The sequence below is a fragment of the Anolis carolinensis genome, chromosome 1 (assembly GCF_035594765.1).
Source record: "Anolis carolinensis isolate JA03-04 chromosome 1, rAnoCar3.1.pri, whole genome shotgun sequence".
Taxonomy (NCBI): Eukaryota; Metazoa; Chordata; class Lepidosauria; order Squamata; family Dactyloidae; genus Anolis; species Anolis carolinensis.
Window position 1 is genome coordinate 30,333,124 of NC_085841.1, and position 27,911 is coordinate 30,361,034.

Here is a 27,911-nt window from a genome sequence, read left to right on the forward strand (position 1 = left end):
TAAAAATTAAAGAAATGTATTTGAAAACGTAGTACAACAAACACCTGTTCACTCACAGATACAAAAGTTGATCAAATGGCTTACTAGAAAATGGCTTTTCATGCTTTTCTGATTTTTCCCTAACCTAAAAAGGAACACACACAGTACTAGATACAGCAAAGGGGAAGCAACGAGAAATAGCTATCATTTTAAGAGTAATCTGTTAAACGTAGATTCATACACCTGACAGAATTCCTCAGGAACAGCCTCTCCCCCACCCTCGGATTTCCTTTCCCTTGTGGAAAAGGGAAAAGGTTTGAGAAGAAATGTCTAAGTAAGGAACTACATGCCAGTAGCCTTTACACCACCACATTTGGATATTTTGCTGCTTGTTTAATGTTGCAAAATCAATATACAAATGCCATATAACCTTACAAAAATTCAAAGTTATAGAAAATGGCATAGCAAATGTCTGACTGTTAAAATATTTTGATTTTTTCTCTTTAGCTCCTGAGTTTAAATGTTCCAGGTTCAAACTGGATCTAACATTTGAAGCCCTGAGTTTGGTATCAAATAATATTTTGCTGGTATGCTCAGGAAAAAAAGATAATAGATACAAAATTCTTCAGTGTAGTGAATCCATACTGCTTTGTTTATATATTTGAAGGCTAAATCTAGCAAAATCCAGAAGAAAGTGGAAGCTCAAAAAATAAATGATCCATACCATGCTCTTCACATTGTGCGAAATCTATGCTACTCTTAACTATGAGCAGCCCATTCATTTTCAAGGGTCAGTTGAGAAGCCTAGTCGCAAGTCACAAATTTGGCCCTATGAAGCAAAGATAATGATTAAAGTGATCACATGCTCACAATTCCAGACCTTTTGTGGTGAGATTGCATTGTGCCTTCCATCTGTAGACAAACTGGAGTGATTTTGTACACATCTGTGTCTGTTGTTCCAACACATAAACAACTTTCTTCCAACAGGGAAGGAAAGCACAAGCCAGTAAAAAGTTATCTTGTGCTACCTTAAGTTTCAAAACAGCAGAAGGAAATGTGACGGTAATCGCTGAGAAACAGCACCATGGAAACAGTGCATCAAAGCACTCCTCTTTTCTTCTTACTAGAATAAGAGATGGTAGGTCTTTCTAGCTCTTAGGAGCTCTTGGCAACAGGAAAGATAAATGTATGCACTCCCACCCTACCACAAGACTGGTGAAGAGGACTATACAACAGAGTCTGTATGGATTTCTCTATTTCTCCTAAGGTTGGTAGCTACTTCAACTGCCTTTAGAACAGGGGTCCCCAAATTTTTTAAACGGGGCCAGTTCACGGTCCCTCAGACCGTTGGAGGGCCAGACTATAGTTTAAAAAAAAAAACTGAACAAATTCCTATGCACACTGCACATATCTTATTTTGAAGTAAAAAAAAGGAAACAAATACAGCCTCAATGTTAATAATCATCATAATTAAAATAATGAAAAGGGTTGGAAGAGCCCTTGGGCCATTTAGTCCAACCCCCTTCTGCCTTTGTGCACCAAAAGCACTAGCAAAGCACCCCTGCTTTAGAAGCAGCTCATAAGGACCATCTTAACTACTTCCCAAGAATGAATACATGCCCCAGAGAGCAAAATATAAATCCGACTAGCTTCCAACAAACTATTATCATTCCCCTCTTCCCTCAACACACATTTGAGCTAGAATGTATAGCCCTTTTAGATGCAAAGCTTTCACACTTTTAGTGTCCTAAATGCCTTATCTATGTTGGCTGGGGCTTCTTGAAAGCTGAAGGTCAAAACATCTAGATGGGCAAAAATACCCTATTATGCCATGAGGTCAAAGTAGTCCCACTTTATACTGTATATGCTGATGAACAAGGGATTTTAGCAGGCAGATCTGATCAAAAGCATGTCTTTGTAGAAACTCTTCCATTGCTTGAACTCATGACACTGTTGCCATAATTGGGTAGCATTTCGAAAAAAGGCATATTCTGCCATCTTGTAATGCCAGCTTCAGTTGTTATCTTGTTAAGCAGCAACACTTCTGTGCAAGAGTAAATGTGACAGTGCCTTGGCTGGCTGTCAGAATTAAGAGTATAGTCACAGCATGGCAATTTCTTGTGTGTCAGTCCCTAGATAAGTTGCTACAGTGGTATAGTGGTTTGAGCTACGACTCTGGTGACCAGGAGCTGAACCCTCACTCAGTCATGAAAACCTACTGGGTGATCTGGGACAAGCCATACAGCCTCACAGGAAGACAAAGGCAAACAAGTCTTGCAAAAAAAAATGCCATAATAGGTTTGTTTTAGGAATGGCCTAAGCTGGAAACAACTTGAAGGCACACAACAAGATACGCTGGAGCTGATAGGGTGGTTGATTTAAAACAATGATAGGCGTTCACATCTGGCCTACTCCCCAACACCTGAGAGGTCCAGACACACCAACCCAAATATTTCAATTTTAAAGAATTGAAATATTTGGGGGTCACAAATCTAGGGCAATGTCTCAAGAGGTGTGTGTGGAAATTTCACCAGATTTCTAGCCCAGGAGATGCTTCTTTTCCAACACAAATTGGTCCAGAATCAACCTTCGGGTCACTTCTTATTTGAAAAAATGTCATTGGGTGGAAAGGATCAAAATTGAATCCCATGATCATTTGGGCCATTTCAGGCATAAAGCATTTGAGCTTTCCACGGCATATTTTTGCCAACCTGCAAATGCATTCATTTTAGTTACTGTGGAAGAATCTTCTGGAAGATGGTTGGAACAGAAACACAGAGCCGATACAATTACTTTCTGGGCTTCTCTTTCAATCTGTAGAGGACAGACTAACCTTTACATAGTTTTTCACACAACATATCACACAGCCGGCCACCTGTGGTACTAGAGGTCAGTCTTGTATTAAAAGCTTGCTATGTACACACACAAAGAAAAACACAAACAAGCACAGAAATCTACAGAAAAGACATCAAAAATGTGTTCATTTGGATTCAAAACAAAACAGAGGCAAGAAAGAACACCCAAAAAGGGATGGAGAAAAAAACATTTAAAGGGGTCAATAAATAAGTAAATAAATTAATGCATGAAATGGTCTGTTTCTAAAATCTGGTTGTTATAAATAAAGTCAATAGTCCTTGGTACTCCTGAATTCAGGCATGCTCCATACTCTTCTGGCTGGATCAGTGCCCCTCTCGACATCTTCTGAAATAGTCTTGATATCACTGCTGAAGGGTGAAATCCTGGCTCGGGACTTGAAAGTTGAAAGGGAGATGCTTGTTTTGTGCTTTGTATTCCACTGCCTTGCCAGCTTCTTTGCCTCTTCCTCCTCTTTGCTCTTCTCAATGGCATCTTGAAGAACAGAACGGAAAAGTCGAGACACTTCTGGGGCTTCCGGCTCGTATTCAGCAACAAGCTGACGGAATCTAAGAGAAAAAACCAGACACAGAGTTCACACCTGGAAAAGTAAAATCACGAACGCTTCAGTTTTAAATCTATACTTTATAATGAATTTGTGGTTTCCTTACAGGAGTTCTTTGGCCATCCATTCGACCAGCAGGCCAACAGCCCATCATGGCTGCCACCACATCACTGCCAACAAGCAGCTCCCACCAAGAGCCTTCATGGCAACATTGCATTTCCAGTACACTGGTGTGACATCAGCAGAAATGCAACATTGTCAGCAAGCCTTGGAGAGGAAGCTGCTTGCTGGTGGCAACACATCAGCAGGGCCACTGACGATGCAGACAACAGGCTTGAACCAGCTCAGTTGTCCACATTTCCAAAACTCCAGAACTTCTTGAAAGTTCCAGAGTAAATCTTGTGTTTGGTTGACCTGGATTAACAGCGAGATGCAGCACTTCTGCTTCAAGTCTAGTTGTGCATTTCATGGACCACCCACAGCAGATTAGTAGTGAGTCCATATTATTTTGTAAATCAAAGAAGAATCAGATGCATCTAAGGGAGCAGAAATGATCTTTACAATGTTACAACATTATTTTGCATACTGATATTCCAGACTAATAAAAATATAGGTTGTAATCGTACCTGATAATGACAGGACCACAGTAGGAAGGGTGTATTTTGGAGCACATATCTTCCAGCTGCAAACGCTCCCCTGGGCTGACATCGTAGCTGTGTTTTGGGTAGCTAACCAGCCAGCCGTAGTCAACACCAGTTTTTATCTTACGGTACTCATTTTCTCGCTCCCTCTGCTGCTTCTCCGCTTCCTTGATCTGCCAGCCAAACTCCATCATCAGGGTCTCCACCACCATTTCTGTGGGGCTTCTCTGGGAAATGCGACTGGCGGGTTCATTCCACCCAAACCAGGAAGATAGTGCCATGACTGCTCTTTCTTGCTCCCTTTCTTTGTCTACAAAGGGAAAAATAAAAGGTTACACATAAGCAATCCATCAATCAATCACTTCATTTATATCCCATTTTCTTCCCCAACATGTGACTCAAGGTGGCTTACAAAATTAAAATATGTACAAGTAAAACCACGTAATATTGCTAAAAACATACAAAAAGTTAAGATGAAAATGATACTAGACTACAGCATTAAAGCCACATGAAAACTGAATTTAAAAGCAGAGATCACACAAGACCATTACATCAGTCAGTTCCCAACATCTTAGTGGAAATCGGGGCACAAGTAGGATGGCATTTCCAGCCACTAGCAAATCAGTACCATTCAGAGCAGAAATCCTCTCTCAATTTCTTATTGCCAACCTTGTTCACTAATAGGAACCCCATCTCCCACTTGTGTGAGACAAAAATTGAACATTTAAAAAATAAAAAACACAATTGTGCAGAAATTGCTGAGTTATGCAAAGAACACTCAGGATTCTGCTCCCTGTCTCCTTGCTTTAGGATTTGATAGCCCAAATAGTGCCCAGTGCATGATTGATGGCTGCTTTCTGCCTGAAATGCCCCCATGCCCATATTTAGAGAACAGGAAATGGTGTGATCAAGCAAAAGCCATGCCCCCCTGACCAGCATTGGCTAGAAGGGTCATGCAATGATGATGCTAGCTGGTAGAGAAAAGGTGAACTATAAAACATTGTTCTAAAAGATGCCATTGGTCCCTCTCTATACAAGATAGGCTGGCACTCACATGCATGTGTTCTGTTTTTTTCCCCTTTTTTGCTTTTCTGTAAGCCTAAAATAAAATTTACTCTTGATCTATGAAACATTTGGCAATTTTGACCTATCCTTGAAGCTTCTGAACCTGTTTATCTTGACCTGGGGTGACATTTGTGCCCCAACTGCCAACTGAACAGGCTTTCTTTGCCTGAAATGACTGATAGCTGGGGAATCAAGCTAGTTAAGCTTGGAGAAGATAATGATGCTGGGGGAAATGGAAGGAAAAAGGAAGAGGGGCCGACCTAGGGCAAAACGGATGGATGGTGTCCTTGAAGGGACTGGCTTGACCTTGAAGGAGCTGGGGGTGGCGACAGCCGACAGGGAGCTCTGGCATGGGCTGGTCCATGAGGTCACGAAGAGTTGGAAGCGACTGAACGAATAAACAACAACAACAAGCATATGTAACTAGTAGACTCTGGAAGATATCAGCAAACTTTTCCAAGCTGGAAGGAGTAGATGAGGATCCAAGTCCACTTGCTTGCCATTCTTTAGTTACTCTGCTTCTTAAGAAAACAGAAGCACACTTATAGATATCCCTAAACTAAGAATGGCAAGCGATTTGGCCTTGTGGACAGTTATAGTTTAAGATCACAAATGAGAGATCCATCATGTTATTATAAACCTAGTTTATTTTCCCAATTTCCTCCTCAAGATCTTTTCAGCAAGAGGAAGCTCGTCACAGGAAAGCTTGTGAGCTGCCCTATTTGTCATGTACTTGATGACAGCTTGCAGGGGAGTGTTAAGCGCTGCTGGTGTTTTCAATTTGAAGTTCACTTCAGGGCTAATCATCAGATTACCTACTGTGGCTTTTCCATTAGGAGGACCTAAAAAACAAATCCATAAAGCTCAAGATTGGAAGAGGATTTCCAAAGCTTTAATCTGAACCAATTTTTCATCGACTTAAAATGGTTTTTAATGCAATTTTTTACTAAAACTTTGTGATGGACAATAACTCATCCATGCTGGCGTTTAAATGAATACCTACTGAAAGTGAACTATAGCCCAACACAGTGCATAATCCAGCAAAAGGTTTGTTGCCAGCACTATCGAACCATCCAGGCTTAAGCTGCTCAATATAGTCTAAGCATCATCGAGTTTTGTTTTGGAATCTAGTTCGTGATTTCACTTTTGACAAACTGTGACTACAGAGATTATGGGGTTTAGAATGACACCAATGTGCCCTCTTAATAACACAGTAAAGTCTGAGAACAGTCACCGACCAATCCAGCAAACAGAGCTTGACTTCCTGTAAGAGAAATGTAAAGCCTGATGCCAGCCTCGAAGTAAAAGCTCCAAGCTTATGGTACATGATTTTCAAAAGTAATAATTTTTAATGTTGGTAATAGGAAGAAATTTGGGAAATGGGAAGCAGGGAGTACATTAAATACTAATGAGATGAATGATTAAATATCGACTAGTTGAGGTGGATTATAAAGCTGGATTTGCAAAGCTGTGTTAAACATCTCACATTTCTTCATGGAAATGTATATTATTTCATGAGACACTTCCATTTGTAGTTTCATTGGGCATTAAGAATTCAGTTACTATTTTAATCTGGATACTATATATGAATCAAATTCAGTTTTTAAAATTCAAACTTGTGGAAATCTTGTAGCGGAGTTTTTCAATCCTTTTTTTTTAAAAAAAACAGACAGTTCTCCATTTTCGTTGGGGCTGGGGATGCAGGACCTGCTGCAAAAAGTGTGGAAAAACTCAGATAAAAACACTTCCTTTAAACCCGAGAGTGTACCTCTTTAATAATCTCTAGGTCCTTCAGATGATTCAGAATCACAGTAAAGTACCTAGAGATTCCTAGAGTTCACATTTTAATCAAAGTCTGTAAAAGACAAACCCTTAAATGCAGAGGATAGAATATATAGCAGGAGAAAGTCCACACAAAATGAGTATATTGAATTTATGAAGGGAATATGCTTGAAAATTTGTGTACACTGGGAACCTTGCATGGAAAAATACATGAATTAAGCATACCCAAAATTGTGTACACATTTTCATGTAATTTATTTTAAAAATAAAAACCCCTGGGACAACCCAAACTTAAGACCAGAAATATTCTTAAATTCACATCAAACATAAACTCAAAAAAATGAGAAACTAAATACAAAGCTTTTGTTCCCAGTTGTCTGGAGTCTTGAAATGAAGGTTTTGGAATCCATTACAACATTTTATTGCTGTTTCTCATGAATATGTGCTCTTGAACACTGAAAATTGCATAACTTACATTGGTTGTGGTGCGTTTTCTATCACTGACTCATCAGCTAAAATTTTTATTACAGTTTCAAACACATTTAAAGGTCATTTGAAATGCCACTTTGTTAATAAAGATGCTGGTTCTCCAAGAATTCTTAAGCGTTAGAGATTTTCAGTGTCCATGATCACAGGAACAAGCACTTTCAGATAATACTAGTGAGATGAATATCAGGGAGAAAGCCATGTTTTGGAGGCCGAGGAGCAAGAAGACCCAATCCTCAGAGCTCAACTATACCAAGCAAAGGGACATTTTTAGTAAAAGTACTAAAAATGTCCAAAGCGACATCTTGGTTTGGAACCAAATTTGGGCATATGCAATGGTGGAAAAGCACTTCTCTATCCCCTCATTTTCATGGCATCCATAAGAACATACAAAAAGTCATGCTGAAGCGGACCAAAGGCAATCTACACAATGGCCAACCAATTGCCTACAAGAAACCTGCCAGCTAAATCCGAGTCCCATTGCACCCTTTGCCTTATGTTCCTCAGCCACTGATACAGGGGCATATGGCCTCTGATAATGGAAGAGATATAGGGACAATCTGATTAGTAACCACTGATGATCCCATCCTCCATTAATTTATCTAATCTCCTTTTAAAGCCATCCAATTTAGCAGTCAGCACTGCATCTTATAGCACTGAACTGCAGAGCTTATCTTTGTACTGTGTGACCATGCCTATTTCTAAGCCCCAAGACCCCTCAAAATATTATATAGTGGCTCAGGGCAGGAAGTGTGTGTGAGGAGGCTTCATGAAAACCATCAGAAGTACCTTGGATAAATAAGCAAATCCTGTGCACCAACTGAAGTTGACCCCTGGTGATCAAAACTATGACATGGCTGAGATAGATCTCCAGAATCCAGATTCTCTACATCAACTTAGAAAGGAGCATCTGGGAGAGAAAGTTTGCAGGAAAAGACTCTTATTCCCACAATATTCCTCTTACAACTATCCCAACCCCTTTTCTTATCTTTTAACTCAGCTGAGAATCCAGACAAATTTCCATTGTTCCATGAGGGCAGACATATGTTCAGTTATTCCCAAAAGAAATCAACTGAATGTGCACCAGGTACATATGCTTGAATGCATTTTGAGGTGTATTTCACATCCTGGTAGAAAGAAATATAAATTTAAAATGTAGTGTGTACTTCTGTTATATGCTCCTGGGACTACATTTTCCTTATCATTCTGAAGATAGCAAAAACACACTGAGAAAAGCCAAAGACAGCTGCTGTTTTCTCCACAATATTTATGCAATGAATGCTCTCTATCTTGCTTTTTCTTTCTTTCAAACACATCTGTCACACCAGGGATGGGCAGAAGATAGACTGGGATCTACTGGAAGATCTTGGGGGGATTTCCAATAGATCAACAAAGGTTTCTAAGTCATTTAATGACAGCTACATATGTCTAGCTCCTAAGTCAGTATATGTCACCGGGTTCAGCAAATGGATCTTGGAATTCAAGCAAAAGTTTAATGTGATTCAGTAAACCTAATATCTGCTCCCATTTGTTAAGAGCAGAATTGGTAACTTCTCATTTCTGGGCCCGTCCAGATAGAACCTTTATCCCAGGAGAGTGGCCAAATGACATCCCCTGAAAACATGGGAGCAATTGGTACAAAGCCCAAAAAATGTGAGATTTTCAGTTGCAGGAATATCCCAGTTCTGACCTGAAAATGCAGATATTCTGCATTCTGCATCTGTATGTCCCTACACTCTGAAAATACGGGTTTTTTATGTTGGTTTATTCCTGGGTTATACATGTTGTTTCCTGACTGGTTGTATTCTAAAAACATGGCAACTGTTACAGTTGACGAGAGGGAGAAAACTTTATCCTGGCAAGATAAACTTTGGCCTCCACACGTTAATGAAGTTTGTGACACACAAACAACGTTTTTGCCATGTAATCGACTTTCTCCATGTTTTTATGATAAAAGAAAAGGGGAGCAGATATGTATAACCCAGGAACTGCACCCCGTAGTTCCCAGGCACAAGTACACAACCAGACCTTTCTGCATAGATGGCCACGCAGCCTTTATAACCCATAAACGGAATCTAATCAATAATTCGCATATTTGCATCTTACCTTTTTTTTTAACCACCAAAATTTCCAGCAGACATCCCTTGATGGCCATTTTGGAGGCTGCAAAATCCCAGGACAAAGCACCAAGTGTGGACAACGGAGGCACAAATCCTGGGACCAACAGGTCTGTATGTGGACCTCTTCTTAGGTCCCGGGGTTTTTTTTGCCCCTGACTAAAACCCGCTATTTGGTGCTGTCTGGAAGCGCCCTCAGATGTAATGGCCTTCAAATTGCAGGGCCATTTCAGAATGTAGCTGGGGAGTTGATGTGTATATTAAAAAATGAAAATTTAGTATGATTAAAACGTAAGACTAGATCGCTTAAATAAACACACAGTGCCCACTGGCATGGGGCAAATGTTTTCCACTGCTATATTTTTCCTAATTATTAATTTTCTTCAAATGTAATCAATGTGACCCTGGGATCTCAATGTTTATGCTGATGGAGTAAAAGCTCTGATATATTCTACCAAGATGGTATGACCTCTGTAGTGGATTATACATCTGGCATCTGACAGCCAGCCCAGTTTCATAGAGAGAGGATCGTTATCAGAAAGTCGGCTACCAGGTGATAAACTGGCCACAGCAGCTATGGACATAATGATGGCATTTAAAGATAACTATTAGTATTGGTGTAGGACCTACCAGCATTGATGAAATTACAATTACTGTTTTGTTACTCATTAACACAATGAGTAAATAGATACAAGGGAATCTAGTTGATAGTTCTACAATACACTCTACAATAAGGCATCCACAAGGATTACGGACGCAAGACTGCTGTGAAATTGCAGAAAGGGGGAATTAAAATGCTATTTTTTAACCTGAGGGAACATTTCCCTAGGAATCTCTAAGCCTCTAGTGAGGTTCTATTCTCAACCTCTGGTGGAAGATGTATTCTTTAGGAATCTCTAAGTCTCCTATGGTCAACATCTGACAGAAGATGACCAGAGAGCTACACTGGAGGGCCCAGAGATTTTTAGAGAGCTCATATTAATTTGTTCCACGAATAAATAATCAAATGCATAAAAATTAAACCCACAAATATGAAGGACCAACTACCTTCTTAGACTGGCTTTACCATGGAGGTGCAAGAGTTACTGCTTACACTTCTGTTCTAGTTGATAGATCTACAATACACTCTACAATAAGGCATCCACAAGGGGCAAAGTCTGAATATCACTTCCCAGGTATACAAGAGCAACTGATATCCCCTTGATGAATTTCTGTATCACCCTCGATACTGTTTACCTGCAATAGAAAACCCAGGTGGTGTCCAGCTGTGTGTCAAAAGTAACTGGCATTGGGATTTAGTGACTCTAAAAGATATAGTGACATTGCCTTCCACACCTGAGAAAGAAGAAACTGATTTCAGGCTTGATGGAGTAGGGCTGAAGGCTCCTGCTTCTTTCTCGGGTGCATAAAAGGCAGCTAGACAACACCCAGTTGTGCACCTGTGGCCAGATGGGAAAACTCCACCCAAAAACCCCTGGACACCTTGCACACCTGGAGAGGGAGATACCTTATATCTCTAATAGAAAAGACATGACTCTGGTTCATGGAGCTGATTGTCTCAGGGATAAGTGAACTATATAAATGATACCAAAATCTAATCGCAAAGTGAGGAAAAACATAACTCTGAGATTTTGCAGTCAGGATCTCTCACTTTTGATGGTGGCACTGTCATGTGTCTGTCCCACACCAGAGATCCACCTATCCTACACTAAATTCCCCCAACATCTCGAGTAGCAGTGTATCTACACCTGTGGAGATTTACACACTACAGGTGGAGATTTATGCACTACCAGCAAGCCAACTGTCCAAAGCAAATCCAATCAAGCAGCTGAAATGAAATCCATGATCTAAGTACAGAAAGCAATATAGTATGAACATCTTTCTTATTTCAATAAAACACATTTCCTGATAAAACTCCGAATCTATTTATATGTGACACTGAAAATAAAGGGACAGGGTAATCCAAACAGTTGCCAGAAAGAGCTCAGATGGTAGAGGCTCCAAAGTATCCAAAATCCTGCAGGGCTCATCATGCCAGCGGCGTATGAGTATGACAGAAGTAGCTTTTTTGCTCCATATCTCCTCCACAGCTGGAGCTACATTTTTATTTCACTTTATTCCAATTTTCTCCTGCTGAAACCCAACAGAGGGAATTAATCTACATAATCTCCAGGTCTGGCACAAATTACTACCTAGTTTGGGGACATGTCAATGTGCAGAAGAGCTATAGCGCCTTCAGATTAGAGATAGGGAAGGCGCATACCATCCCCAGAGGACTCCAATTTTAAAAACAGCAACATGTTGCCCCCAAAGGCTTCCTCTAGGGCAGTGGTTCTCAACCTGTGGGTCCCCAGGTGTTTTAGCCTACAACTTCCATAAATCTCAGCCAGTTTACCAGCTGTTAGGATTTCTGGGAGTTGACGGCCAAAACATCTGGGGACCCACAGGTTGAGAACCACTGCTCTAGGGTGTGGAAGGCAATTTCTATACCTTTTTGCACCCTAGGGCTGTTTCAGTCCTAGGAGAGATCTTTATTTCCAAAAGTAAGTAACTTGGGGCATGAGGGGCAGAAAAAAATTAATTTAAAGATGTTCAGCTTGGCAATGGAATTCCATGGTCCTGAAAGAGCCTTTTTTTCCTCTCCAATATCAACACTCCAGCACCAGAGAGCAAAGAGCCATTGATGTTTCCTTAAGTCTAGAAAGGGAAATGTGAGCATAAATCTCCTCCTCCCTGCCTGCAAAGGAAGAGATCCAATGTATTCTATGGCCTCAAACTCTGGTCAAATAAACCTGCCAAATCAATGGATTTTGGGAAATGAAAAAAATCCTAAGAACTTTTTAAAGAAGATTCCCATAACTGATTAAATAATACAAAAATAATGTGCATAAGCATCCCTGTGAATTTATCAAGGCCGATACAATGAGAAGCTTAGACTAATGTGTATTTTTAAAAGGTAACACTAGACGCACCCTCCTGATGATGCAAACTGACATGCCCTGCAATCCCGTAAAGCGATGACGCTAGCAAAGGTCTTGGAAGCGTTAATACTAGTAAAAATAAATACAGAGCTTGGACAAGTCACATTTTTGGATTTTGTTTCCCAATGATCTTGCTGGTTAGGAGATACTAATAGTTGTAGTTAAATTTAGGAGCTTTTCAATGCACTAGATAAATCTTAATCAAGAAGGTCATATTTATTGTTTGAAGCCTCCGCAACTACAAGCAACTCTTTGCCAATACACTTTCAGCAGAAAGGGGTGCATTCTTTCTTGTTTATTAGGGCTCCCTCCACACTGCAGAATTATAGCACTATGATTCTGCTTTAACTGCTATGAGTGAATCCTACATTTACTACTTAAATGTATGTAGTAAAACTTTTAAAAGCTTTTGATTTCAACACACCAAAATATGGAAGTGAATCGCAACCATCTGTCCAGACCTGAGGCAATTTTAATTCCAACTTCAAATGCATTTTCATGTCTTCCAATATGAAATGGCACGTGCATTTCACACTGTAGTCTTGATTTAATGGTGCAAAAAGGAAATGTGGTGTGGCAGGGATTCCTGTAGCAGATAATCAGAAGGCTATGGTCTATTATATTGTCCAGCTGGCATGCTCACAAATGGCTAGAGCAAGATAATCATTCATCTTGCACATCCTTCCCAAACAAGCGCATCAGCTTCTACACTAGAAGGAACTCTGTTTCCATCACTACACAAATAAAGCTGTATCGCTGCACTTTTCAAAATGTATATATAGTAGAGTCTCATTTATCCAAACTTCGCTTATCTAACATTCTGTATTATCCAACGCAGTCTGCCTTTTAGTAGTCAGTGTTTTGTAGTTAATGTTTTCAATACATTGTGATGTTTTGGTGCTATATTCGTAAATACAGTAGTTACTACATAATGTTACCATGTATTGAACTGCTTTTTCTATCGATTTCTTGTCAAACATGATGTTTTGATGCTTAATTTCTAAAATCATAACGTAATTTGATCTTCATTAGGTTTTTCCTTAATCCCTCTTTATTATCCAACATTTTCACTTATCTAACATTCTGCCGGCCCATTTATGTTGGATAAGTGAGACACTACTGTAGTGGCCCCTCCTCATTTGTGTTTTTTTACTTTAGCAGGCCAGGCTTGCACAATGAGTTAAACCGCCAGCTATAGAAGATCCTGCCAACCAAAAGGTTGGCCGTTCAAGCCCGGGTCGGGGTGAGCTCCTGCCATCAGCCCAGCTTCTGCTCACCTAGCAGTTCGAAAACAACAATGTAGGTAGATAAATAGGTACTGCTTTGGTGGGGAGGTAAAAGGCACCCTGAAAAACATGCCAGCAAAAAACTCACTAGGAAAGGCGTCCACAGACATCAGGCTCCTCAGTGTGGAAAATGAAACAATAGCACCTCCCCACGGCTAAGTCAAGCACAGCCAGGCACTGGAGATGAAAAGAGGAAATCTTGCCTCTGTTTATGTACTGTCTTGTCTTTGTCAATTGTATAACGGCATTGAATAATTGCCATATATGTACCTGAGTCCCCTCAGGGAGATAGAGCAGAATATAAATAAATTATATTATTTTTACGGGAGCCCTGGTGACACAGTGTGTTAAAGCGCTGAGCTGCTGAACTTGCAAACCAAAAGGTGCCAGGTTCAAATCCCGGGAGCGGAATGAGCGCCTGCTGTTAGCCCCAGCTCCTGCCAACCTAGCAGTTCAAAAACATGCCAATGTGAGTAGATCAATAGGTACCGCTCCGGCAGGAAGGTAACGGTGCTCCATGCAGTCATGCCGGCCACATGACCTTGGAAATGTCTTTGGACAACGCCGGCTCTTCGGCTTAGAAATGGAGATGAGCACCAACCCCCAGAGTCGGTCATGACTGGACTTAACGTCAGGGGAAACCTTTACCTTTTACCTATGTTATTATTATGTTGTGGATTTGATTATTCACAGACTTGATTGAAAATGTTCTAAGATTTTCTCAGGTCTCCAACGAATCATCAACTTCCTCTACTCATGCTGGAAGACCTCTAGGGATTTCTTAGGTCTCTAATGTGTTCCTATGGTCAGCTTTAAGTGAAAACTGACCATAGCCACAGGGGTCCTGTGCTCCTGTGCCTCTGGCACCAGAGCCTTGCTACTGTGAAAGCACAGGCACTGCTACTATTCTGAAGACTTCTTTGACAGTGTCAGGATGGCTATGTTTGCTACCTTTTGGTTTACATGTCATTATCTTTGTGTGAATGCAGTTGGGAGCACAGGAGCTCTGTCTTATGGCACATGGGTGGCCATGTCACATCCTGCCAACTCTGGATGCTACAAAAGCAGCCCTGGGGACACTTTCTGGCCCAAGAATTGCCCATTCCTGCAATCATTATTATTATTTGAATTCCACAGCAAAGTTGAATAAACCTGACCTCTTCGCACAAACAAAACACGTTTCCTCAGTAACAAAATGTTCTATTGCTAAAGATGAGCTATTTTGTACTTCTGCATGGCTCCGCATTCATCAGAAGTTAAAAGAGACATAGCCATGTTTAAATTATTTGAGAAGATGTCATATTACAGAGGGGGCAAACTCTAGAGCACGGGTTCTCAACCTTTTTTGTTCCAAGGACCCTTTGCCAGTCAGGTGAAAACCACGGTCCCCTTCTCAGAATGTAGCAGCAGAAGGTTTTATGACACTCAACACTGGCATGTACAGTAGAGTCTCGCTTATCCAACCTTCGCTTATCCAACATTCTGGATTATCCAATGCAGTCTGCCTCCCACCCAGATCCACAGCTGTTTCTCCAGGCAGCAACACACAGTGGGCCAACACGCCCAACAACAACACAAGTGCAACCACGCTCCCAAACAAGTGGCAGACTTGTTGTAAAACATAATGTTTTGGTGCTTGATTTGTAAATTCATAGCATAACTTGATGTTTAATTGGCCTTTCCTTAATCCCTCCTTATTATCCAATATTTTCACTTATCCAGTGTTCGGCTGGCCTGTTTATGTTGGATAAGCAAGGCTACTGTATTTTAGAATTATTTTAAAATATGATATATGCAACAACTTTAATGTGATATGAAATGGATACTACTGTCATTTATTGTCTGAATTCATTAGTAAAGGAAGTGCTAGATTTCAATTAGAGTCCAGAGGGGGGGGGGGAAACTTGAATGTCTTGTCGAAGGCTTTCATGGCCGGAATTGCTAGGTTGCTGTGAGTTTTCTGGGGTGTATGGCCATGTTCCAGAAGCATTCTCTCCTGACGTTTTGCCCACATCTATGGCAGGCATCCTCAGAGGTTGTGAGGTCTGTTGGAAACTAGGCAAGTGGGGTCTATCTATCTGTGAAATATTCAGGGTGGGAGACTGCTTGAGGCAAGTGTGAATGTTGCAATTGACCACCTTGATTAGCATGGAATGGCCTTGCAGCTTCAAAGCCTGGCTGCTTCCCGCCTGGGGGAATCCTTTGTTGGCATTGTTGGTTCGTTAAGAAAGGAATACGCAGGCCGCTTATACACTGGCTGGCCCTGATTGATTCATCTCTGGAATTCCTCTGTTTTCTGAATGTTTTTTTAAGTTAATGTCCTGATTTTTGTGATGACTCATGGGCCTTGTAGTCCCGCTCCTAGTGTCCCTGTGGCAGATGAGGATGAAAACATGGGGTTTTCTCCGGATCAACAACAGTCGGAATCCTTACAGATGCCTGATGTTGATGTTCTTGCCCAAGAACCAATTAAAACAGACCTTGAGCAGCTCTCACCTCCCTTCGCTAGGAGACAGTCCTTTGCTGCAGACAGGGGAGTGAAAGAGCGGGTTCGCAGGAGTTTGAGAATTGCAGCCAAACAAGACACTGATTAGCCATGTTTCCCCTGGGAAAATCCAGGGAGTCTCACATCTGGAAAGTTGGGTTTCGTTTCCTGTTCTCTAGGGAAAGAGAGCGCTGGACACCTGTTTGGCGGGAAAACGAGACCCAGTTAAAGGTGCCTGGCACGGTTGATTCTGTGCGGAGACAACAGAGCAGCTTCAGGAGTGATTTCGTGTTTCCAGCCTTGTGTGGACTTCGCAAAGTCCGCAAATCCAGTTTCCTTGCCTTGCCTATCCAAGTATTCAAGAATCGCCTTGCCCCGTTCCTAGTCACGGACCTTGTTCCTAGAATCAAGTTTTGTTTCCAGCCTTGTTGCAGATTTACCTCGGACCTTGAAAGACCCTGGACAATTCCCCACACTATTGCTTGGCAATAGTGTGTGTTTCGGTTTATTGGATTTTATCTTTGGACTCTAATATCATTTATTGGACAAACTATTTCTGGACTATATTTGACCTCATTTGAAAGGTCTGCTTCTGGACTATATTTTCTACTTGTTTTTATCATTCTTATATATTTCCTTAATAAAGATATTAGATAGTTTATTGGCCTCCGTGTATGGTTCTTGGTGCTCCGCTGCCTTGAGCGTGACAATTTTAGAGTTTCTTTTTAATACTGGTAGCCAGATTTCAAATTCCCCCAGGCAGAAAGCAGCCAGGCTTTGAAGTTGCAAGGCCATTCAATGCTAATCAAGTTGGCCAATTACAACATTCACACTTGCCTCAAGCAGACAAGAGTTCTTTCTCCCTGGGTTGAATTCAAACCGGTAACCTTCAGGTCAGCCTTAATAACCTCATAAGGCTGTTCTGAGGCTAATGCTGGAGGAAGAAGCCCAATCTGTGTATAAGTAAGAAAGAAATAAAGGGGCTGACAACTTTGCTGTGATAACTTAGCATCACCACAACAATAATGCAAAGTTCTTACCTACTATTGAGAGTTTACCTAATTAGTGCTACTACATCCAGAAAAGACAATTCTCTGTGCTCAGTAAGTCTGATAGGATGGCTCTTTCTAGGTTATTACAACCACAGTATGGGAATATAATGAAACAAAGGCACTTTCGACTAGGCTGTGATTGGTGCTCATGCCGTGTGCTTCAGCTCATACAAAAGAAATTAATCACAGAAAACATCATGGCACTGGACAACCAGCTGCTTTTAAGGAACCCCAGAGGAATTGGCACGGTTATTCCTGACTTCACAGTTCTGGGGCTGAGTTTAAAAATAACTGCCTTGCTTGATCTGTACTTTTCTCTTATGATCACACAACCATGGAAGGGAAATTTCCCCTTATCCAAGACAGATCCTTTCTCACGTGGTGTGAATAATCTGGGACACGCTACAAAATAGGAATGGGCAATTGCAAGTGTTAGGGAATTCATTTTCACAGAGTCTTTTGTATGTTACCAGAAGTCCACTTCCATTTACTTGTAGATCATTCTTCCATAAATGCACTAAATTACTAGAAAGAAATCTATGTCCACTGTGCAAACAGAATTATAGGAAAGGTTTTCCCCTGACATGAAGTCTACTCTAGAGGTTGGTAATAATCTCCATTTCTGAGTCAAAGAGCCGGCATTTTCCATAGACACCTCCAAGATCATGTGGCTGGCATGATCGCATGGAGCTCCGTTACCTACCTGCCGGAGCGGTACGTATTAATCTACACACATTTGCATGTTTTCAAACTGCTAGGTTGGCAGAAGCTGGGGCTAACAGTGGGAGCTCACCCCGCTCCCTGGATTCGGATCACCAACCTTTCGGTCAGCAAGTTCAGCAGTTCAGTGGTTTAATCTGCTGCACCACCGGGGCTTCTGAATTATAGTCAGCCCTTCACATTTGCTGGGATTAGGAGTGCATGAACCCTGAAAAAGTGGGGAAAGCACCAATCAAAAAACATTTTTAAATATCTCCCAAGGAATAATAATAATAATAATAATAACAACTTTATTTTTATATCCCGCCACCATCTCCCCAAAGGGACTTGGGGCGACTTACAAATGGAACCAAACCAATAACAACAGAATAAGACAAGTAAAAACACATTTACAACATAATAAACAAATAACAATCTAATTGAACAATTAAAAACAGTAGAATATAGAAACATCATTAAAATGAATCAGAGCAAACCTCAATAACCAGAACCAGGCATCTGGTGGGCAAATCAAAAATTAATCCCTATCTCCTCCAGAATGACTCCATGGTCAACTTTCACTGGAAATTCAAAGAATGTGTAGGTCTTCCAGCACGACTCCGTGGTCAACTTGTTTTGGAAGTCGACCATAGAGTTGCACCGAAGAGCCCGGATATTCCTGAGCAGACTACGTTAATCAAGTTTGCAAAAAGTCAAATCCGCAAACTGTGGGGGATAGCTGTATTTGTTTTTGTTATTTCATGTCAAGTTGACTTTGATTTGCAACAAGCCTATGACTAAGAGAATTCCAACAGTCCTGGTCACCAATTGTGCTCTTCAGGTCTTGCAAACTGTGGTGCCATCCTCTTCTTTTCCTGCTGTCTTCCACTTTACCAAGCAATATCTCATAATGAGACAATGCAGTGACGTTGGCATTTTATTTAAAATGTTAATTGAGGACCCGAACTGCACAATACTTCCAAATTTTGGTTTTGAAAAGAACAGTATCTGCTGGAAAGTTCCAGGAGTTTGCACCTATATGACAGCCGGGCAGTCGACTTATGGCAATCCCATTTATTTTATAGAATTTCCATAAGAAATGACTACTCAGGCCTCTTCTGCACTGCCATATAAAATCCAGATTATCTGCTTAGAACTGGATTATATGGGAGTGTAGACTCAGATAATTTAGTTCAAATCAGATAATGTGGATTATTTTGATGAACTGGATTATATGGCAGCGAAGAAGGGGCCTTGGAGGCTGTCTTCCTCTGAAATATAGGCTAAAGCATCTGGTATTCCTTGATGGTTCGCAAACCATCAGACCTGCCTCTGCCTGGCTTCCAAAATCAGACAGGAGTTAGTATATTCAGGCACTCCAGTAGCACCACTCTCGTTATTTGGTCTCCTTCTTGCTAATTTCCAGTGACGGTTGGGGCAAAATTATGGAGACCTTCTGTGTTGTATATCACTGCAATATGGTAAAATGCCCATCTCATCCTAAACATACCTGCTTTCATCTCAATTCAACATCTAAGCAGGGTTTGGCCTAGTTAGGACTTGGATGGGAGGCTACCAGAGATTTCCAGGTAGGGTGGGAAAGAATCCTGCTTAAAACCATGGAGAGACATTGCCTGCCAGAGTTGACAGTGCTAAATAAGTTAATGATCTGAATCGGTTTAAATCAGCCTCCCATGTTCCTATGCCTTCTAACATCAGCACTTCATGTGAAGTGGGTGAAAAAGAAATAAGGAATCTAGTTCTTTCTAGCTGCTGTTCAATAAGTCACAAAGATAACAATCAAATCGTAGTCATAAGAATCAAAGAGTTGGAACAGACCACGAGGGCCATCCAATCCAACTCCTTGCCTTGCAGACACACAGAAAGCAATCTCAACAAATGGCCCTTCAGCTTCAGTTAAAAAACTTCCAGAGTTAATTCCAACACATTGCTAAAAAGATAATCCTAAGCAAAACAAGTAAAAAGGGCAACTGAAGAGCTCTTTTCACAAAGTCCATTGAAACCATGACTTCTGTCTTATGTAACTGACATTAAAGTCTCTTTTTCTGGACGGCTTGAGATGATTTTAATGTAAAGCAAAGCATTTTCAGAAGCATCTGCAATCATCTAAAGACCCTTCCATGACCTATTTATGCCAAAAGCACTTTGATTTGAATCAATTTAATCCCTCTGCAGTCAATGAAATTAAATCAGCTTATCACTCAGGGTCCATGGGAGATGATGGACTGAGAAGAATTCAAGTCATAAACTCCTTTTGGACCCAAGTCCTCTCTGAAAAACTATGGGACCAGAGCTTGGAAATTTGTTTTGAATCCTACAATTTTAATGCAACATGAATTTTTTAAAAAAAAAACCAAAAACAAACCTTGTTTTTGCCATTTTATATACAGGACACCATTTTACTACACCACTAAATACAATGAGACGTTATTATCCACAGATTTTGAGGGTTTGGGAATCAAGCCCATACAGAAACCAAAGTCCTACTGTATATCATTGTTCCAATATAGAAGTCTCCGAATTGTAAACATCTGACTTACAAACAACTCATAGTTAATAACAGGGGTGAGATAACAGGAAGTGAGAGAAATGTATCCCTAGAAAGGGAAATTTGCCCCTGAAAGCATTATCATGGAGAAAAGGTGTTTCCACTGAAGCTTTCTCACAAATTTCTTCAAAATCCAACTCTCACAGGGAAAGAAAGTACTGTAAGGTGAAATCTTTTGATCAGGGACACTGACAGCAAAACAAACACCACAGGGGTGTTAACTCTGAGTTGTTTTTTAGTTGGATGTTTGTAACTCGGGGATTGCCTGTATTGCTCTTTTGTATTCTAACATACGGAAATATTTTCAAATAACCCAGTTTCTATATACAGTAGAGTCTCACTTATCCAACATAAACGGGCCAGCAGAACGTTGGATAAGCGAATATGTTGGATAATAAGGAGGGATTAAGGAAAAGCCTATTACACATCAAAGTAAGTTATGATTTTACAAATTAAGTACTAAAATATGTTTAACAACAAATTTGACAGAAAAAGTAGTTCAATATGCAGTAATGCTACATAGTAATTACTGTATTTATGAATTAGCACCAAAATATCACGATAAATTGAAAACATTGACTACAAAAATGTGTTGGATAATCCAGAACGTTGGATAAGTGAATGTTGGATAAGTGAGACTCTAATGTAGTTCTTTTTTAATCAGGCCCCTTGCAGCATGGCAAAATATTTTTTTACACATTTGTTTCTTTAAAGACATTTTGTATCATCTCTCAAGTCAAAAAACCCTTGATGTAATTCAGTCTTCCTTGATCTGAGTCTGCCTGAATATTTGGGGACATGTTTCTCAGCCTTCTTGGTCAGTGATCATCCTGGGATGAGACAATGCAATTTTCAGTCAAAAAAATATAGAGGGGTCCAATTCGAGAAAGGCTCATTGTGATAGAGCATAAAACCAAATTCTACCAACTCAATTCATTCCCGAAACTGCAAATGAGAACCAGTGTGGTGTAGGGTTTGAGCATTGGATTATAACTGGAGAATAGGGTTTGAATCCTTGCTCGGCAATGGAAACACACTAGGTCACCTTAGGCAAGTCACACCTTCTCAGCCTCGGAGGAAGGCAAAGGCGAACTGCCTCTGAACAAATCTTGTCAAGAAAACCACAAGGTCAATGCAAATCAGAAATGACTTTAAGGCACACAACAATAAAGCTGCAAACCCCAGAAGTTCATAGGATACTGCCATGGGAGTTAGAGGTACAACGGTGTAATATGGAATGGCTCTTTATAAGAAAAAAGGGTTCACATGAACAGAAGAGAACCCAGACTGCCATGGATTCTGTGCTAGTGCAAAATCCAGTAGTCAAATTACTCTCTGGAGCAGCACATAGAAACCATGTGACATTACTTCAATAGGAATTGCAATTACCTTGTTATCTTAGTGAGCCTACTCCAAAGAAATAGCTGTGTCAGTCTCTTGCAGCATATAAAGGAGGAAGGAAAGGTGTAGGAGGAAAATAATAAAATAGAGGAAAATAAAAAGAAATATCGCAGCATCTGGTCCCCCCCCCCCCGCTAACCCCTCAATAACCTCTTAGTCCAATGGCCCCTTGGGTTGGTTTTAGGACTCCCCATGGATACCAAAGTCTATGCATATCATAGTAAAATTGTTTCCCTTATATACAATGGCAAAATCAAGGTTTGCTTTTGAGATTTTTCAAACAAATATTTTCAAGCTTTGAACAGTAGAATCAACGGATGCAAAATCCATGGATACAGAGGGTCGGCTGAACTTGCTTTTTATAAAGCGGACACCTAGTGATCACAAGACAAGCAAAACTCCTCTGCAATCCACCAAAACTCTTCCTTTAGATCCCACAAAGTCACACTTTTTTTTTCATATCAATGCTCTGCTTTTAAATTAAATGTGACACCCATTAAACCTGATGGTTTCCGATGCAGATCATATTACGAGGCTACCTAATGAAGAGAACTGTAGAACTGTTGTTCTTGACAACACAATGAATCATTTCGAGTTTGCAACATTCACAAGAAGGCATTGGCTGAACCAGTAGGTTCCTATAAATAGCTTTACAATAATGCTGTTGGAATTGAACACCTTCCCCACTGGGAAACAGCTATGATTAAAATCACGCTGAAACTCCCCATTTTAAATCTACAATTAGTGAATTTAAGAATTAAGCGTAGATAATTGCTTCTTTCCAAAAGAGAATACAATACACATAGGCTGCATTCATACCGTCAAATGCCATATTCAAGGCACGCAAGCAACAAAAAAGAAATTAGTGACAGAAGGTGCAGTGCTTTGGATCACATTGAACTTTGGCCTGAAATTCTGCCATAATCTTCATTTAATCAACTTTGGGACTTTCCATGGCTCAATGCCCTTTCTTTTAAATATGAATAATAGAGCCTTGCCTCGCAGGAATTATTAAGATAAAACATGGGGTGGACAGCTTTTCATACACACACACAGTATAAATTTGTGTACATAAACATCTGCTTCAAACAAATGGTTGATGCTTTGAACTTCAGTAGGGCTGAAATTGTTAGAGGTGAGGAAGAAAGAAGTAGTGTAAACGCAATTCATTCTCCCTGAAAGGCAATAAAAACCAATAGCACCAGCCATGCATTTGGACACAGGGTCCGTAGTTTCCCCACCATCTTGTATTTTCTGGAATATAGGAGACTCAATCTGGAAGGGAAAGCAGGCACACAAATCTGTTTCCACGAGATGACAAAGGGACTGGGATTGCACTCTAGAGTGGAAACATTATGGATGGCACCTAGCTTTGGAAATCAGATCTGTGTATTCATTTATCTGCACTAAGGCTGGGATTTTTGAATTATATTACTGCAAAGTTGGAAGAGCCATCCAGTCCAAACCCCTGCCATGCAGGAACACACAATCAAAGCATCCCTGAGAGATGGCCATCCAACCTCTGCCTTAAAACCTCCAGAAAAGGAGACCCCCATCCCACTCCAAGGCACCATATTCCTGTCGAACAGTTCCTGATATCAGGAAGTTTTCCCTAATGTTTAGATGGGATATTTTTTCCTGCAATGTGAATCTATCACTCCATGTCTTAGTCTCCAGAGAAGCAGAAAACAAGCTCGCCATGTGTGTTGTCGAAGGCTTTCATGGCCGGAATCACTGAATTGCTGTGACTTTTCCTGGCAACTCACATCTATGGCAGGCATCCTCAGAGATTGTAACCTCACAACCCCTGCCATAAATGTGGGCGAAATGTCAGGAGAGAATGCTTCTGGAACATGGCCATACAGCTTGGAAAACTCACAGCAACCCAAGCTCGCAATTTCTCAATGCGCCATCCTGCCAATATTTAAACATGACTAACATGCCTCAGCCATCTCTTCTCCAAGCAGAAGATACCCAACTCTTTAAGCCATTCCTCATAGAGCTTGGTTTCCAAAACCTTTATCATTTTGGTTGTCCTTCTCTGGTCACGTTCAAGATTGTCAATATCCTTCTTAAATTGTGGTGCCCAGAATTGTACACAGTAGTCCAGGTGAGATCTGACCAAAGCAGAATAGAGTGGGACTATAATTTCCCTCAAACTCATCACTATACTCCTATAGATACAGCCTAGAATCACATTGACTTTTTTTTTAATCTGCTGCACAACAGCTTCCATAATCCCTTACACAGGCCATGCTGGGAATTTTAGGATAAATTATCTACAGAACAAAAGGTTGCTCAGCACTGAGCTATACAAGTCCATGGCAAGGGGTTGGACTGGATGGACCTTGTGGTCTCTTCCAACTCTATGAATATATAGGCATGGGTAAACTTTGGTCCTCCAGGTGTTTTGGACTTCAACTCCCACAGTTCCTAACAGCCTCAGGCTTAAGCAGCTGAGGGGGGAAAGGAAGGGGCCTGAGGCTGTTAGAAATTGTGGGAGTTGAAATCCAAAACAGCTGGAGGACCTAAGTTTGCCCATGCGGAGTATATAACACTTCAACCTCATTGATTTCAGCTACAATCTTGCAAAACATGTGCTTGAGAGTAAACCCCACTGAATTCAATGCGGATTACTTTTCTTAAGTAGACACAAATAGGCCTTCTCTGTTCATTTACTCGCTCGACAGACTACTACATTGCCATAGCAGCAAGAAAAGTGCAATGTTTCGACACAAATACACACAGCTGAAACAGCCTTCCCCAATCTGCTTCTTCCCACATGTACCACACTATGACTCCTATCATTCCTGCCACTGGGGATGAGAGAAATCATAGTCCAGCATGTTAGCAGAGCAAGCAATACGAAAGGTTGGTCTCAACACATTACAGTATCTGCTGGGTTTTGGCTTCTAGACCCCTATAGACACAAATATCTGGAGATAATCAAGTTTCATTATATACAACAGCGTAATAAAACAACATCTCTTATATAAAATGGCAAAATCAGGTTTTGCTTTCTGGAATTACAGAATCATAAAGTTGGAAGTGACCTCGTGGGGCCAACCCCCTGCTAAAAAGCAGGAAAATCGCATCCAAACCTCAAAAGAAGGAGCCTCCACCACAGTCCGGGGCAGAGAGTCCCACTGCTGAACAGCTCTCACAGTGAGGAAGTTCTTCCTGATGTTCAGGTGGAATCTCCTTTCCTGTAATTGGAAGCCAATATTCGGCATCCTAGTCTCCAGGGCAGAAGTGTGCTCCCTCCTCCCTATGACTTCCTCTCACATATTTAAACATGGCTATCATGTCTTCTCTCAGCCTTCTCTTCTCCAGGCTAAACATGCCCAGCTCTTTAAGCCGCTCCTCATAGGGTTTGTTCTCCAGACCCTTGATCATTTTAGTCACCCTCCTCTGGACACATTCCAGCTTGTCAACATCTCCCTTCAATTGCGGTGCCCAGAATTGGACACAGTATTCCAGGTGTGGTCTGATCAAGGCAGAATAGAGGGGTAGCATGACTTCCCTGGATCTAGACACTAGACTCCTATTTATGCAGGCCAAAATCCCATTGGCTTTTTTCGCAGTTGCATGACTTTGTTGGCCCATGTTTAACTTGTTGTCCAGGAGGACTCCAAGATCACATGTACTGCTTTTGATTGCTATATCCTATATGTTTATTATATGTAATTATTATTATTATTAAATATTTTTGAGCTGTGTGTGGCTGAACCCGTGGATGCAGAATCTGAGATTTGATTGCTATATCCTATATGTTCATTCTATGTAATTATTATTATTATTAAATATTTTTGTGCTGTGTGTGGCTGCAGAAATCTGAGAATACAGAGGGCCGACTATATTAGGAAAAAGTTGAAAGAGAAATGGTGAGGGTTCCCTCTAAGTTCATGGCACTCAATGGATTTCCCCTCCTTCCCTTGTTTCACTCCAGAAAACAGTAAGTGCCTTTACATTGCAGAACGAATGCAGTTCGGTGCCACTTTGAGTGCCATGGGCTCCTGGGAGTTGTAGCTTGGATGGGAAAAGGCAAAATATCTTATCAAACTAGTGGTGTTGAACTACAGTTTAGATCAGACTTGGGCAAATTTTGTCCCTTCAGGTGTTTTGGACTTCAACTCCCACTATTCCTAACAGTCTCAGGCCCTTTCCTTTTCCCCCTCAGCCGCTTAAGCGGCTGAGGGGGAAAAGGAAAGGGCCTGAGACTGTTAGGAATGGTGGGAGTTGGCGTCCAAAACACCTGGAGGGACAAAATTCGCCCATGCCTGGTTTAGACGCACTTGGAGCCAGCATGAGACAATGAACAAACAGAACAGCAGAGCCAATATACAGGACACTTTCTCTTTGCACATCTTGAAATACAACCAGAAACATCATTCCAACTCAATGAAGTCCAGGGTTGCTGCTTACAAATAAATAAATACACACAGAGAACTACTTCAAGAATCCAGTGAACAAGCCAGGAGAGTAAAGACAAAGATCCACCCAGAGTAAAAGTGTTCTTACCATACATCAAGGAAACCACTGACTGCATAGGGAAGCTGATGAAGAAATACAACCTACAAACTATCTACAGACCCATTAAGGAAATCCAACAAATGCTACGTTCAGCAAAGGACAAGAGGAATCTTCTCAGCTCTGCAGGAGTCTACCATATACCATGCAGCTGTGGACAAGTCTACATTGGGACCACCAAACGCAGCATTGCACAGACAGGAATCAAGGAACATGAAAGGCATTGAAGACTTATTCAACCAGAGAAGTCAGCCATAGCAGAGCACTTGATGAACAAACCTGGACACAGCATATTATTTGAAAACATATTAATACTGGACCACTCTCACAACTATCATGTCAGACTACACAGAGAAGCCCTTGAAATCCACAAGCATGTGGACAATTTCAACAGAAAGGAGGAAACCATGAAAATGAACAAAATCTGGCTACCAGTATTTTAAAAACCTCTCAAATCAGGACAGTAAATAAAGAACAACACTCAGAAGACAGTTTAATTCCAGACATGAAACAATCAGGGCCAGCTAACACCTCCCATGAAAGGATTCCCCCAGGCATTGAAGCTGAAAGGCTGTTCAATGCTAATCAAGGTGACCAATTGAAACATTCACACTTGCCTCGAACTGACAAGAGTTCTTTCTCCCACCCTGGACATCATTCCACAGATATATAAATCCCACTTGCCTTATTTCCAACAGACCTCACAACCTCTGACGATGCCTGCCATAGTTGTGGGTGAAACATCAGGAGAGAATGCTTCTGGAACATAACCATACAGCCCAGAAAACCCACAGCAACCCAACCAGAAATATCATTCCAACTGAATGAAGTCCAGGACTGCTGCTTACACACAGAGCAGGACTTCAAGAATCCCCTTCTCGCCCAGCTGGGCATATCTACACTGTAAGACATAATGCAGTTTGATACCACTTTAACTGCCAAGGCTCAATGCTATGGGAATCCTGCAAGTTGGTAGTTTGGGGAACGCAGCAGCATCCTTTGACAGAGAAGGGAAAAGGTTTTCTCAGACGACAAACCCCATGATGTGACAGCATTGAGGCTGGGTCTATACTGGAACTGAATGATATGGTTGGTGTAGATCCAACCCTGTTAAAGTGGGGTCACACTGCATTCCTTCTGCAATTCAGAAACGACCTCGAAACCCGACCCGAACTTTGCCGGGCGAACGGGACCTCCATCCCTCGACTCACCCGGGAGGAAGGAACCGGCGTCCAATCCGAAGTTCAACCGAAGCTCGGCTCTGCTGGGAAAGGAGAGATCCGGAGCGAGCAGGCGCTCTCACTCTCTCCAGCCCAAAGGAGGGAGAGCCTGGATGCGCTTTCCGAAGGTGGGCGTGGCCAATGGCTCTCCCCTCCAAAGACCCCGCCCTCCCGGCGTCTGATTGGCAGTTGCTACAGCG

At 41.2% G+C, this 27,911-nt stretch overlaps 1 protein-coding gene across 1 annotated transcript; it reads right to left on the minus strand.

The window, feature by feature from the left end:
* On the minus strand, nt 1-27,835 carry rd3 (RD3 regulator of GUCY2D). Its single transcript, XM_003216007.4, has 3 exons — nt 27,703-27,835; nt 4,024-4,348; nt 1-3,401 (listed from the first exon to the last, which is right to left on the minus strand). Exons 2-3 carry the CDS (start codon nt 4,317-4,319, stop codon nt 3,104-3,106), a joined length of 594 nt encoding a protein of 197 aa, XP_003216055.1. The 5' UTR covers nt 4,320-4,348; nt 27,703-27,835; the 3' UTR covers nt 1-3,103.
* Nucleotides 27,836-27,911: the final 76 nt, after the last annotated feature.